Source organism: Electrophorus electricus, chromosome 6 (assembly GCF_041902795.1).
Source record: "Electrophorus electricus isolate QZ-2024a chromosome 6, ASM4190279v1, whole genome shotgun sequence".
Lineage (NCBI taxonomy): Eukaryota > Metazoa > Chordata > Actinopteri > Gymnotiformes > Gymnotidae > Electrophorus > Electrophorus electricus.
In genome coordinates, this window is record NC_137502.1 from 36254903 (window position 1) to 36269612 (window position 14710).

General features: G+C 36.9%; 1 protein-coding gene and 1 pseudogene across 1 annotated transcript; both read right to left on the reverse strand.

The window, feature by feature from the left end:
- Positions 1-486: 486 nt before the first annotated feature.
- LOC113591700 (GTPase IMAP family member 4-like) lies at positions 487-6835 on the reverse strand (annotated as a pseudogene).
- LOC145658650 (GTPase IMAP family member 4-like) lies at positions 5419-12221 on the reverse strand. Its single transcript, XM_081716746.1, is given in 5 exon segments — positions 5419-7621; positions 7623-8041; positions 9639-9689; positions 9975-10054; positions 12175-12221. Coding segments are annotated over 4 exon segments (660 nt in total). The 5' UTR covers positions 9985-10054; positions 12175-12221; the 3' UTR covers positions 5419-7441.
- Between the last annotated feature and the right edge of the window lie 2489 nt (positions 12222-14710).

The following is a 14710-nucleotide window of genomic DNA, read 5'->3' on the forward strand; positions in this document are numbered from 1 at the left end:
TGTCATAAAAATCACAGATTGGAATGCAGGAAGCTCTGTCAAGCTTGGTTATACTTCAAGCACCTGTGATACTTCAAGTAACTAATTCCATCAGAATCAAACCCTTACCAGGACAGCCAACATTTTTCTTCCCACATCCACATGAGTAGATTATCTGTTGTTCATCCATATCACTTAATTTGTTTGTTGCACACCTCATGCTTATTGTAAACAAATTGTTAATCACTCCTAATTGTGTTTAATAGAAATGTGAACCAATTAGACATTATATATAGACAGTAGTTTGTAACTTGTCCAGACGTGGTGTAACGCAGGGAACAGATATGGAAGGAAACTCACCAACAGTTGTGCTCTGCCATAGAAGCCCCACGTCATGAAACTGGAGACAAGGCATGGGTTGCTACAAAAGACGGCTGGGTGGGACATGCAAGCAAGCTGAGTCCGAAATATGCCTATACTGTACTCAGTCGGTATTAATGAATTCACTTATTGGATAAGGATGTTGAGGAGCAGCCGTGCATCATCAGCCTTCCATGTGTCGTCCCTAAAGCCTGTGGTGTAGGGACGCCTCTCTGACAATGAGGACCCTTCGGACCACTGCCGTGACTGCTGGAGATGGAGGGAAGACCTGCCTATAAGGTGCATGCTCTGCTCAATTCAAGATGGAGAGGCAGGAAGCTGCAGTAGCTCATAGGCTGGTATGACCCAGACGAACATTGCCTCCCAGATACTGGATCCCAACCTCACTGCCTCCTTTCACCGAGAACACCTGCAGAAGCCTGCTGCTCATTGGCCTGGGTGACCATGCTCCAGGAGGCTGGAGGGATCCTCACCTGTTCCTTATTTTCCCTGTCCTTATTTAAGCCCACAGGCTTCTTACATTGGAAACTACATACAGGTAACACCAATAGACTGGGGACTGAGAACAGATTGCACATTGCTACCAAGCTACCTACTGCTCTTCCTCACAGTGAAAGCCTATGTCTTAATCATATCTGTTGTCTTTTTACCACTGCTTTGCAGTCTGTTGCTTTGCTTTATTTGAATCGTGGAGAATAAGGACTCCTTTATTTTACGCTTGCCTCTCATTCCCTCTGTGCTGCTAGCATCACACCAAGCCCAGATTAACACTTGCAGGTTTTTTGCCTGATTGCCTTATCTATATACCCTGCTATTTATGTGTGCAAATATGTATGCAACTGAGTGAAAAGTGACTTCCAATTATGACTGAATACAACTTGAATAATTTGAGCAAGCATATACACCTGTCAGAAACTTCTAGTTGGAATGAAAGATTCACTCCCTAAGGCTTTGAGAACATTCCTTCAGACATAATCAAAGCATTAACAACACCAGGACACAATGTCCTCTGTGAGGTGGACCTGCTGGGACAAGGTTAAGGCACAACCCACACCAACACCCTGCACCCCATGAGCAAACCATTTAAGTGTATTTCACATCTTAAAGCAGATATTATAGGACAAGAAACATTAAATAGTGCAGGAATGTGAGTCACCAGGACTGTAAGGAACATTTCTGTATATCCCCACACATATCATAACTGGATATAAATATTTAATAATTAGTCAAGTGCATCATCATGTACCCTGTGCAGATATGTGACACAACATGTAACTTACCATTGGGAGATGGGATAGTACTTATCCTTCTGTTCTGTGTGCTGGATCTGTGCAAGAAGCATAACTTATGTGATGATGTCTGCTCTGCTGTGTTAAACACCCCAGACATTTCCCAATAAGCACCAGTCCCCATTTCTTACTGCGGGGTTTGCCAACTGGGAGTTCATGGCGGCATTGCAGGCGGTTTGTGAAAGAGAAAATAGACATTTAATTCATTTAAAATTTTATATTTTACAAATAATTTTTTTTTTTAATGTAATCCTTCTGACCTTATACGTAAAATATAGCAGAAGTTGTAATAACAATATTTAAAAATGAACGCATCTATAAATGTTTTCCATAAGTAAAAAATATGGCAAAATGTTTTTAAAAAGTTTACCTTAATGTCAATCTGCTTAATAATTAAGGGGTACTTAAGCAAAGTTCAAAAATTGCAGCAAGGAAAAACTATGAAAATGAATTTGAACAAAGCTAAAAACATTTCCCTTCTGTCAACAGTTATATAAGAATAAACTGGGTTTTCTGATCTGAGAAAGAAAATGAACATGAAACAATATTGTTTCCAATTAAAGTGACATACAGCGGGTGAAATAATTATTGAACATGTCACCAATTTTCTAAGTAAATATATTTCTAAAGAAGCTATTGACATCAAATTCTTACCAGATGTCAGTAACAACCCATCCAATCCATACATGCAAAGAAATCATAGATGTCCATTAACTAAGTTATGTGTAATAACTTAATAATGAGCTTACTGGTTTTACCCATTGTGAGATGTTTCTTGAGTGGCACCTTAGTAATGAGACATCTTTTTATAGGCCATCACTTGAACCAGCTGATATTAATTTGCACTAAGTGGCAGGATTGCTTTCTAATTACTGATAGATTTCAGCTGGTGTCATGACTTTCCATGGCTTTTTGCACCTCTCTTTCTTCATGTGTTCAATACTTTTTCCCTGTGTCATTTCACATTATTATACATAACAATTTATGGACATCTATGGTTTGATTTCTTTGCATGTGTGGATTGTTACTGATATCTGGTGAGAATTTCATGTCATGTTCAGTACTTATTTCACCCACTGAAATAAGAGAAATGTACCTTTTTGGTTTTCCATTTCTTTCCTCATATCCTCTAGTACTTGTTCATTTTTTGCTTTTTGTTGTCCTTCCTCTTCCTCCCTTCTCAGGTCCTCCACCTGCCGTCTCTCTCGCTGCTTCTTCTTTCCTCTCATACTCTCGTCTCAGAGCTTTTTCCTTTTCCTTAAACTTTTCTTCCCTGTGACGTCTTTTCTTTTCCACCAGCTCTCTCTCTTTCTCCAGATGCTTCTTTAACTTTTGCTGTTCTTCCTCAAATTTGGCCTTTAGAGCCTCTTTCTCAGCCTGTATCTCTTTCTTTCTTTCAAAATCTCTTCTTGTTTCTGCTGTATAGATATCTCTGCCATCGCAAACATCTCATTTGTAAAGTAATTATTCCTGTCAAACTTTATCATTTCTTCAATCATCTTGAGAAGGTCAGTGACTTGGGTGTGAGCTTTTTCTTCTTTGTTATTAAATACATGAACTCTTCCACCACAGATCCTGATTAGCTTAATCTGCATGATCACTCCTTTGAACATAATCTTTGATTGTCTCATTTCCCAGTTCATCTCCTCTGGTGAACAACACTATGCTATACTTTGCTGCTTCTGGGCCAAACATTTTCTTGATCAGATTCACTGTGTCCTTCTCCTCCTGTGTAAAACCTTACTAGACTCAACACAATGATGAACACATGGGGTCCAGCTGCTGACAGTGAGATGCATTTTACAATTTCCTCTTTTGCTTCTACATTAGTCAATCTGGTGTCAAAAAGGCCAAGAGTGTCAACAAGAGCTACTAGTTTCCCCTCAACTTCAACACCTCCCTTCTGGCAAATTATTGTCACAGTTTGAGGCTTTTCTGACTCTGGAAATAATTTCTTCCTAGGATGGTGTTTCCTGTTGCACTCTGTCCGTTTCCTGTAGGGCAATGGTAACTTAGACGTTTAGGTACTTGACTTGTAATTGCAAGGCTGCCAGTTCAACCCTACCCCCTCCAAGTTGCCATTGTTTGGTCCCTGAGCAAGACCCTTAACCCTCAATTGTTCAAGTTTTATTCAATCATAATTGTAAGTAAATTTGGATAAAACTATCAGATAAATGCTTTAAAATGTAAATATATGCCTGTATATTTCTTTTTTTCTACATCAAGAAACATTTGAGGTTTGGGGCAGTAGCATTGCTTTCAGTGCTTGATGAGCTGAAATACAAGCATAATTACATTTTTACTATTAGTCTGTGAAATTATAAAAGCAGCTATTTCTTGTTTGTTAGACTTACTGTATATTAACATAACAAAAAAGCATTTACACAGAACATGATGCCTTTTAGATATCCAGCTCAATTTGATGTTCCACCTTACCAAATGCACCAAATAATGGTGTTTTTAAGGATCTTATGGTAATGGATTTGTTATAGAGTGTTAAAATATTGTTTTACATCCAGTTCTTATGCATTCATGATAAAAGCACTATTACCATGTTACCATGGTTATGTAGATGCCATTTCCAACTGTATTTGTTATAGGCCTATCATATGGTAACAGTGATAGTAAACTGTAGCTATTCAGTTTCACTGTCTGTCTCAAACATTCATATTTATTGATGATTAACATTTAAATATTGCATTTTTGTTCATCTCTCCAAATACCACAGAAACTATAAGAGTAACTTAGCCTCAATCAAAGTCAAAATTTAATTATATAGCACTTTTACAACAGATGTTGCCACAAAGCAGTTTTACAAATGTCTAATTCCAAGCCCCCAGTGAGCAAGCCAAGGGTGACAGTTGCAAGGAAAAACTCTATACAGCATGAGAAAGAAACCTTGAGAGGAACTAAGACTCAAAGGTTGGGTCCAGCCTCCTCTGGCCACTGATTTATTCTACTGTGAATTCAAGTCTATGAGTGTAATAGGTGCATAACAACAAACTTGTGAACATCCTTCTCTCTTGATCTCACTGGACAATCTGTGATGACTAAACTTAATGACTAATTTTAGCTGAGGAATTGAGGTTGTGCTGGAACAGAAAAAACACCAAGACCTGGAATTTCTCTCTCTTGCTATATGTAATAATCACAACACAATGTTGCCACCTAGTGTCTATTTACTGCACTGTAAGTCTATGAGGAAAGCAGCAGTTTCCCTCTTACTTACACAGCCTGGCGTTTTTCCTGCTTCAGCACAACCTGACTCAGCTCCACAGCTAAAGATCTAGACCTTCATCAGCTCGGTGATGTGTGTCTCTGTGTCTGTGTGTGTGTGTGTGTTAAAAATACAGACAAGTACAAATGCTCTCATGGACTGAGGAATTCACACCTGAAAAAGAACTCAGTTAAACAGTTGGACAGACATTGGTTCATCCCCTGTAGTTTACCTGGTAGAGCAGGAAGCGTGTGGTGCTAATAACATCAATGGGTGATGGGCTCAGTTCACAGGGAGCACATGTACTGTCATACTGATAAATATTTAAGTTGTTCTGGATAAGAGCATCTGGCAAATACTGTAAGTGTAAATCACCAGACAGTTTTTTGGTAAACATTTATTAAATAAGATATGAAACTCAATATATTAAATAAGTAATTCTTTATTTGTATAGCATTTTTATAAAATAACCCTTAAAGTTCAAAAGCAATAAATAAACAAAAAATACTAACATACATGCTGACATAGTTTAAGAGTGTAAATAAATAAATTAAGAAGTCTTAAATAAATAAATAAATACTCAGGCAAGAAGCTATTTAGAATTATATGAAATTTGGTAAGGATATTTAAAGTTAATATGTATGAAAAATAAAGAAAAAAGTCCAAATATTAATTCCGTCAATTCATATTTTAAACAAATTGCTGTAAAGATAGAACACAGTTTAGAGCATATGAAATATTCCCAATTTTGAGATATTTAATAAAGAAATAAGAATGGATGCACCATCTATGGTTCAAAAATTATACTTAATCCCACTTAAAAAAGACACATTTATCATGATATAAAAGAAATAGATTACTTCCACATCAGCAGTGTAAACACTATATCCCAACGCACACTGGATCATACAAAAGTCCATTTCATTTACCATGACAGGAACCTGTTTGCTTGGTCATTCTCATTAAACATTGGCTCTCACCAGTTGCCTCTTAAACATGTGACTACAAGACTGTCTAATGAACAAACAAATAACTAGTTAAAATATTTTCCCAATAATTATGACCATTTTCAAATCACATTAGTATAAAAAGGAATGACTTTAGAATTCATTCCAAACACCAGAAACTGAGACGGGATTGTGCACAAATTAGAACTGTGCTTCTTCTGAGCACGGATCCAGTTTTGCTTTCTTTCAGAGATGCTATGTCTCAGTCATTTAGCACAGATAGATTTACACAATATACAAAGATGCCTAAAAATCCATGTAAATAGAAACTGAACAGACAGATATTCACCTTCCATATTAATTCACTTTTTTTCTTTAATTTTCTGTATTTGAAAAAAAATGTCTTCCATTTTTTCTTAAATACTTCTTTTACTCTTTATCTCCTCACATCCCTTGGCTGTCTGTTATTCTGAGGATTGTGTATAACTGTACTTCTTCCTTCTATGATGTAGAAAGATTTATTGTTCATTTGTGAATCTTGTTCCATAGACTGTTAACAGCTGCATCGATGCCTTAACCAAGTTTGGTCCCCTCAGCTATCACTGCATCTGATCCTTACTGGAACCTCTCACTGTAAACCTCCTTATGTGCTTCTGTTTATGCCTCTTTGACTTTTTCATCCAGTCGTGAAGAGAATTCTTACTCAGATTGTCATCTTGCGGCTTGTTCTGTCCATAAACAGTCTATTATTTTCCAGTTTATACACCTCCCGCATGTAAGACATCTTTCTTTTTTCTCGTTACAAGCTCTTACTCTTTCTTCTTCCTCTTTCTGAAACGTTTCTTTCTGAGTTCCATTTTTTCCAGTTCTTTTTTGTATTTATCTTCTCTTTCTCTTGCTTCATGTTTCTCTGCAGTTGTTTTCTTTTCATTAGCTTCATCCTCTGTTCCTTTCTTCTCTTTCTCCTCCAGGGCTCTTCTCTCTGTCTCCAGGTGTTTCTCGTGTTCATACTGCTGTTTCATATGTAGCTATAATGTCCACTGTTCCTCCTTAGATTCCTCCTTAGATAGTGTTTGTCTCCACAGTTCTTCTCTCCTCTTCTCCTCCTCCTTCATCCTCCTCTCCCACTCTCATTTTTGAATCAGCAGGAGCTTCTATAGTTCCTTCTTTTTATTCTCCTCTGCATGTCTGATTTTCTCCTCTAACTCTGCTCTCCTCTTCTCCTTCTCTAATGTCCTCTATTCATTCTTGCTGTAATTTATTTTCATGATCTCTCTGTTTTTGTATCATGTCTGCTTTGTCCTTCACATGTTTCTTTTTCATCTGTCTCTCCATTCTTGTTCTCTCCTCCTGATCTTTTTGTTTATTTTTCATCTACTCTTTTATCTTTCATCCTACTCTATTTTGTTGTATCTTTCTACTCATTCCTGTACTGCCATCTCTTTTGATTCCTTCTTCCTCAAACTCTTCTCTGCTTTTACATTCACTCTTATGTTTTCCTTTCATCTTCCTTATTCTCTATTTTCTCCATTTCAGCTTTGTTTTATTTTCATCTCTTCTTTCTCTCTCTATCTCTGCTTCTCTCTCCTTAAGTTTTGCGTCCTGTTCTTCTTTTACAGTTTCTCTGTCTACTCAAACATTTCATTAGTGTAACAGGTCCCTTCATTCATTTCCACAATGAAGCTGATCTTTTTCAGATCAGTAACCTGTCCACGGTATTTAGGATTTCTGTTATTGAATACATGGTAAATATTACATTTATTTATGAATTACTTAATGGCTTGTTCAGAATCTTCAGTGTTCAATTGTCATCTTTCTCAGAGCATCTCCTCTGGTGAACACCACCATGGTTTATTTTCTGGATTCATACCCAAACAGTTCTTGTATCATCTTCACTGCTTCCTTTTCCTTGTGTGTGAAGAGTCCCACTGTAAGCACTAACAGGAAGACATGAGGACCTGGTGTTACCATGGTGATGCACTTCACTATTTCCTTCTAGATTTCCACTTTAGGAATATTTGTATCAAACAGTCCTGGAGTGTTCATTAGAGTAACCTGCCTTCCATGTATTTCTTTTGTCTATTACTGACACTCAGTAGTAACTGATCTGCTGCATACATGCTCTTTGAATATGTCTTTCCCCAGGATGGTGTTTCCTGTAGCAGTCTTCCCAACACCAGTCTTCCCTAGCAGGACAGTCCTAAGATCATTCGATTCCTTTCTTTTATCTGCAGACACATAAAAGATTTGCTTGTCTTTTACTCTTTTTGTTAGGCTTTCCTAAACAATCATGTTGTGTAAAATATATTGAACATTTAGTTTAGCTAAGAGACATTTCCAGGTGTTTTACTGCAGATTTCATGATATGGCATAATTTAGATGAGCACACTGTTATTAAACATATTCAGCATCAGAGATTCAAGTTGAATAACAACAACAATCCATGAAATATTTCATGTTTGGGATTTTGTATTTAGCTAATATTAGCTAATAATAGGTAATGTATTTGACTAATCATTTACAATAATTTAATGTGCTGTATATTTATCTAACTAAATATTAAGAGTTCTAATTGTATGTATATTAGTAAATATGTGTATTGCATTAGCTAGCTAACAGTAATGTGGCTGCTTTATCTTCTGCTTTATCATTCAGTTTCTCTTTGATTAATCAGATATGTGCAAATGGATAGTGTGAACCCAGGACTCTAACCAAAATTATGATACATTTTCTTGGATATAGGGTTACAATAACTGACCACGGAACCCATCACAGCCAATTAATTAAGCAACATCAAAAACTGAACCCCTTCCAACATATGAATAATTCACTGTGGACAATAAAGAATCATTTTGATTCTTTGAATAAAAGCCTTTGTACCATCTATAAGCACCTTCAGAAAAAGGTATTGAACAAATTTGTTGCAAATATGTTCCCTGATCCCATAGAGAAGTAATCTGTTTAATATGATTTTTGCAGTAAAGGTTTTGTCTACAAAATAGTTTTTTGTTCAGTTCATGTTCCAAAAAAGTGCAGATTATGCAGATTTTCCAACACTGTAGCACTTTCAGAATTACTCATAAAACATTACACTGTGTAGCTTCACTGGTAGTTTGGATAACAAACATTCTTCACACTGTAGTTGTCATAACCCCTGGTTCCTATTACACTGTTCTTCTCATTCAATCACTCAATCACTGTCACACCCTCCACTGAAACTCAATCTACTGTGGACTATGCATCCCGTAAACCTCCTGTATGGTCCCAGTCACCTGTGCTCTAAACTCACCTGTGTCTCATTCTCCTGAATATGTTAACCAATCTATCTTATTGTTATATGCTTATTGTTATATGTTATATGTTAACCAATCTATCTTATTGTTATATGTTATTGTTATATGCTTATTGTTATATGTTATATGTTAACCAATATATCTTATTGTCTCTATCTGTTGTTGTGAAGTCTCGTTGCCAGCCTTGCATTTCTGAGCCGTAGTTTGTTTTTCTTGTTTGCTATTTTGGATTATTGGATTACCTGCCTGTTTAGTATATTATCTAGCATGTGCCCTTTGCCCTCTTGCCTGTGCCCTCTGTTTGTATTGATCCTTGTTTTGCTCTGTTTGTATTAATAATTGTCTCTTTTCAAAAACCTGACAATCACATTCAATCTCATTCAATCCCTCAATCACATTCATTCTCATTCAATTACTTTCTCTAAAATTGACAAATTTTAATTTTAAAACATTCAAAATGCCCTTGCTTACTGTATAATGAACAATACAATATAGTCTCAAACCTAGAAATCATGCATACAGTGAAACTCACTTCTAGGAGGATGAGTCAAACTGTTCCTTTGCTTCTGCATGTGTGATGGATCTGTGTAAAAATATATTCTGTCACTGACTACTTTTCAAATTTGCACAACATGGAATAATTATAGAAATAAAAACAAGCCAAATGAACCAATCCCGATCTCATGCAGTAAAATGCCCAATAATAACCTATTATGTAGCATAGGCTCACTGTTAACTTGTTATGAAGAATCAGATAATTCATAACATAATAGAAATAACATAATGAGAATGTAGAGCCATAATTTTGTTATGGAGGTATAAGATATGACTATGAGACAGTGACAAATGGGAAACTTATAGGACTTACTATGATACATTTTCCCAGAAACATAACACTAGATGCAGAGAAACTGTGAGATGACTCTGGTCTGAAACAGAAGGATGAATCTGGTTGCAGGAAGAAGCATTAAACTCATTAGCATTAAACTCATCACTCTTCCATAAACTCGTTCTTCTATAAACTATCAAGCTTCCAGAAACTTTTCAGAAAATCACTTTTCAATAAACTGCTTTGACTCTGATTAGAATGTTTAATTGTGTTTAATTATTATTTTGATAGAGAAAGTTCAACCAAGAGGACATCATGGGTGAATGTGGTGAAAAACAACATAGATTAGAAATTTGTGTGGTATACATTCATCCATGTGGATTTTTCAATATTTGAGATTAAAACATTTCAACAATATGTAGCTCTAGTATTCTCATCCCTGTAACAGACCTGTTACATACACTGAATGGTTTTAAGGGCTCCTTATTTTATCTAGATGGTACAATTAATTATTGATTCCTTATAAAACCACTAGGTCATGTGACAAAAATGGCCTGGATGACAATAAAAAGTAAAGCAAATTACTTTGACCAATTGGATTGCTATGTTTTGAATATTTGATGAAATTTTAACATTTTCTAACTTTCCAAATTTCACCATCCAGTGACATTTCATTGGTCTGCTCCTCTCCCAGATGGTCTGCATTCTGGAAAGTCCTTCCTCCTCTGGAATTTCATTTATCTATCCTACAAAATCATGTTCTGTTATCAATAAGGCTTCCCTGATTATTCATCTGAAGTATCAAAAGACATGCTTTTTCTGATTGCAAGATGGCAATACACTTGGATTTAGGTACACTTAAGCTTGCTTTACACTGTGATTATTATGGCAAATACCAATAAAATGTACGAGTGTTTGTGGGATAGAAGGTGGTATGAAATGACTCATGGAATGGCGATAAAAGTCGGCTTCAACTTTATGTAAATGACATGTGACAGCCACATCACACTGACCAATCAGGTAAAAGCAACATTCCATGTGAGACTATATGAGGACTATGTGCCTAGATAGTTCTGTCTTAACAACATGGATGAAAACCTAATGGCTGTGTCTGGTTTCCCCATACATTATGATAGGAAATTGCAAGTATGCGGAGACAAAACATTTGTATCTTGCATTATTTACAGACATGCCCCTCAAGCGGAAGGCACTGGTGAAGGAAGTGGAGGGAGAATTCCATACCACGTGCAATGGAAACAAACCATAATGAATCACTTTAGCGTGTGCATCCTGCCTCCTCATTGGACTATTATTTTAAACAACTTCTGAAATATAATTAATGGAATTAAAAGAATAAATCACAGCAATCAACATACTAATACCAGATAGGCAGCAAAATACATTTTATATAAAACATTATGAACAGATTAGGCACCACTGCCATCACTGGCCAATTTGGAAGCAGTAGAATTTAACTTGAAGTCTATGGGACTTTCATGCACATGGAAATCTGGTTCAACAGGGTATTTTCGGTGTGTACACACTGACAGCAGAGGGTTCTGCAAAAGCGTCAACATATGACGAGGTGGGAATGAGGATGGGTTGGTGCATCATTGTGTTGAGCAAACAGAATGACGCTGGTTCTGCATCACCTGTGATGACTATTCTAGCTGGTATGCTCTCTGCTCTTTGTTCATTGTTACTGAATTCCCTCTCAGTGATAGAATCAGGCCTCAGTCATTATCTTGCTGATTTATGGAAAGTCCCATATCCATACCTGGTATTCTACACATACTTTACTGTTCTTGTGAAGATACATAAACAGAAATACACACAAATAGAGAAAGGGACATGCACATCCTACAATATTATACAATATACAATTCTTCACCTTTAATTGCTCTCACTGAAAGACTAGTTTATACTGTATGTGTACAGTTAAATTGTATATGCCAAATGTTGCCATGCACACTTTGTTTTACCCATCCTCTGGCCTTTTATCAGTAGTCAGGGTCTGATTAGAGGCTGAATGAGTGTGGGTATCTGGCCAGCATTGGGCCTGTAATCAGACACTGACCAATGATGAATGAGATAGAGGGAGTTTGATTAATTTTGCATAGCACCATATGGGCTACAGTCTGTAATCTTGCACCTATAAAATATACCCATATGATAGATATACCTAATAAGGTAGCTAGTGAGTACAGTCATAAATCGGACTGTTAGTTAAATGTCTTACCTGATCAGAGTTCAGTGGATGATGGATCCTCTGTTCACTCGTGATTGCTGAGTGGCACTATTTGTGCTGTCAACTCTGTTTCCCTTAGGCTACATGGGGCGGGATTACCAATGACAATTCTCAGAAGGCTGGAACTTCAATATATTTATGATACCTCAGAATATTATCTCAGTATTCTTTTGACTGCAACTACAGGCTTCTTACCTCACTAATAGGGCAAGAGTAACTTTACATTTGCCATGTTAAATGATTTTTATTTGTTCAGAACTTCATCCATAAGAATTTTTTTGAATGCTTATTAATAATTTGTGCATATATATATTGCAGAAAATAGAATATTAAGATATTTCCATATTCATATGGAAGATAAAATTCCAGTATGGTATAATTTAGTCAGCATAACTGCTATATCTAAAATGGTCCATAAGATGACACAAGGAAGTCACAGAGCATAACACTACAGAAACCTGAAAGATCAGATTCCTTTAAACAGGTCTTTTCTACATTCACATCTTTAACAACAACACAAAGACTAGAGATTCATTTTGCTTTTATTTAACCCTGTATTGTACAATGTTGCTTCAGGGTAACAAATCTGTTTTCCTCACTGCAGCATGTCATGACCTTTAATGACAGCAAAGGAAATAAAGCAAAAGAGATTGAATTAACCGATACAAATATTTTACTTGGTCACACCATTTCTTGGGTGCAATTTTAAACCCTGTTCTGGTCTTTTGCAGCTTGTGAATGACATGGTTCTGCTCCTGAAAAAATCCCTCAGATTTATCAAATTGCATTTTTATTTTAGGGTTAAATAGCAGCATGGAGTAATTTCTCTGTGTAACTGCTGTAATGGTCCATAAATGATTTTGACCTTTGGTAAAACAAGTCACAACAAATAATTCTGTTATTTCGGTCAGAGAAAAACATCACTGGAACATAGCAGAAACATCTATCTCTTCAGGCCTCCCACACTGCTTGACAGGTGACAGGATTATACCACACAAGCAAATCACAGAACACATAATTACAGTAAAGGTTTTTAGTGGAAATTGAAAGATGAGGGGTGTGTTTCTCAAAGTCTTAAGATCTTAAGAGGGTTCATTAATTAGCGTTTCCCAAAACTCTTCTTAATGTCCACTTAGAAAGTTGTCCTTTGTGAGATCTAATAAAATGTACATTTCCATGGGTTCTACATTCATCCACATTGTCTGATGAATGTAAATAAGTATCCCCTTGTGTCACCTGTAGTTACCACTACTGAGCGTTCTATAGCCAGGGGACCATAAGAGTTCAGGACCCTTCTGATTCTGTCCTGGTCCTCCTTTGTGAAGTTGTCAGTCTGGAGCACCAGTAAAAACAAATAAGCTCCAGGAGCAGATAGAAACACACAATCTTTCACTCTCTGAGTCAGATCTTCTTGAGAGAGTTCAGTATGAAGCAGGTGGGGAGTGTGTATGAGGGTGATCCACCAGTCCACTGACTCTCTTACTGTGCTGCTCTATTGAAAGAGGAGGAGTTTTAGTCTCAAACGTGTCTCTTCCTATAATGTTGCTGCTGGCCCGAGTGCCGATGGGCATGGAGCAGGACGCACAGACTCCCTCGACAGTGAAAGATGTTTATTAACACTGAACATAAACTACAACAGTGGCACTCACACACACACACACACACAACATTAATGATGGACATGACTATACATTTAACTAGACACAAGCTACATCAACATTTAACAATGGCTACACACACAATTAACAGACATCAACAAACAATAACCAACAATGGGAGCACACACAGACAATGGTTTAAATAAACACAAGATATTAACATTAAACCCTGTGCATGTGTGTGCAATCCTGGGGGGGGGGGGGGGTTACAACACAAACACAGTACATGTGGATCCCCCTGCACGTGGTGGGCCATACCACGTGACTTATGGGACTTATGGGGGAGGAGCAGTCCGTGACACTTCCTAGGATGAAGTTTCCAACTCTGCTGGTCTTTGAAACCCTCAGATCAGAGACAGGAATAAATAAATATTAAACACATGACTAAGAAATATTCTATTTCTAATAGTGTGATAGACTGACGTCAGTAAAATCTCTTCCTAATGTTTATGGGATCTTAGCAGCTAAAACACCAAGACCACTGCTCTCCTGTGTTACACACTTATGATCTAATGCTGCTTTTACAAGTGCAGTACATGCCTTCCTTAAGCTCTGGAACAGAGGGCACTGTGCAACTGTAGGAGGGCGGAACTCAGGAGAACTCTGGGCTGGAGTTTTGGGCAGACGAGAAGTAAGAGAACCAACAAGGAGGACGAGAGGAGGAAAGTGATGAAGTATTGTACTCTTAAGCTGTATACAAAAGAAGGCACAAGTACTTCCACTATAATGTGATGATCATGGGTAATTTTGATGATCATTTTCCTCTCATTTTATTACACCACATTAGATTTTGGATCCTAACTGAATTTTGGATTCTGGTATTCAAACAACTAAAATCACACTGATCTTTTTTTCCCCACTGCAGTAGT